The sequence below is a fragment of the Pinus tabuliformis genome, chromosome 5_1 (genome assembly GCF_031772625.1).
Source record: "Pinus tabuliformis cultivar Carrire ecotype Pingquan chromosome 5_1, CPIR1, whole genome shotgun sequence".
NCBI classification, from domain to species: Eukaryota; Viridiplantae; Streptophyta; class Pinopsida; order Pinales; family Pinaceae; genus Pinus; species Pinus tabuliformis.
Window position 1 is genome coordinate 298,722,263 of NC_142305.1, and position 1,319 is coordinate 298,723,581.

Sequence of the window (1,319 nt, forward strand, 5' to 3'; positions counted from 1 at the left end):
AGACCCTTTGCACCTCGGAGGTGGCGGTGCGAACCCTACAGGCCCTTCTCCCTGGTTGGATATTTCAGGGTATGGATGCTAGTGGCCGGTCAGGAGGTCTGGCCATTGGCATAAACCCTAGAAAGGGCAAGCCTCTTTCCTCATGGGGGGGCAGAGGATTCCTTGGAATGGACATCTTCTTGGGGGAGCTGGGTTTCCCTATTCGTATTATCAACATCTATGGCCCTAACCTGAATAGGCTGACCTTCTAGCAAAACTTTCTGGGAAGCAACCACATTACTCGCGCTACTGTTATGGGCGGTGATTTCAATTTCTCCCTGGGCGTTGGAGAATCTTGGGGACATCATGCACAAATTGATCCCATCTCCTAACAGATGAGTATGCTAATTGATGCATACAGGCTTGTTGATATTCCTATGAATATGAAAGTTCCAACATGGCACAATCAGAGAACTGGGGAGGTAGCTCTGGGAAGATGGCTAGACAGGTTTCTGGTGCATGAGGATCTGATTCCATTATTCCCCCTGTATAGACAATGGGTCAGCTTAGGTGGACTCTCTGATCATCTCCCAATCCTCCTACAAGTCAGTGATGCAAAAATCAAGCCCCGCTCCCCTTTCAAATTTTTTGCTGGATTCCTACAAGACCCGGATTTTATTAAAATGGTCTCGGAATACTGGGGATCTCAACCTCCACTAAGAGAGCAGAGAAAAGCTGCGGATTTTTGTGACAGACTAAATGAGCTAAAGAAATTGACTGAGACCTGGGCAAGAAGGAAACGACTCAGAGATGAACAGCTGCTTATTGATACAGAAACCCAGATAGCTCAATTGACGGATGAAAGGGGGACTGGCTACCTATCTGAGGTATCTAAATCTTTACTGAACCATCTGGTTGCACAAAAATCTAAGATCTTACAAGAAAAAGAGGAGCTGTGGAGGTTAAAAAGTAGAGCCATTTGGCTCAAAGCAGGTGACTGTAATACCAAATACTTCCACAACCTTGCTAATGGTAGAAAGGCCTCAAACACTATTTGGCAACTGCCCTGTGAACCTGAAGGATGGGCTACTACGCACCAGCAACTTGCCAAAATGGGGGTATCACATTTCAAACGGCAATTCACTGCACCGACTGCCATCAATCTTCCAGATATCATCAATCTTGCTGGTCACTTCCCTAGATTTGTTGGTCAGGAGGATATGGATGACCTCACTCAACCAGTTACTAAACAGGAATTGGAAAGCACGCTCAAATGGTTCAAGAAAGATAAGAGCCCGGGGCTGGACAGCTGGCCAGTGGAGTTCTATCTGGCCTTTTAA

At 46.4% G+C, this 1,319-nt stretch overlaps 1 protein-coding gene across 1 annotated transcript; it reads left to right on the forward strand.

Annotated features, from left to right (window-relative positions):
* The first annotated feature begins 374 nt into the window (after positions 1–374).
* On the forward strand, positions 375–1,319 carry LOC149164533 (uncharacterized). Its single transcript, XM_089429517.1, has one exon. It carries the CDS (start codon positions 375–377, stop codon positions 1,317–1,319), a length of 945 nt encoding a protein of 314 aa, XP_089285643.1.

What these genes read in the sequence shown, in the direction of transcription:
- LOC149164533 (XM_089429517.1), top strand. Translation starts at nt 375, where the DNA reads ATGAGTATGCTAATTGATGCATACAGGCTTGTTGATATTCCTATGAAT.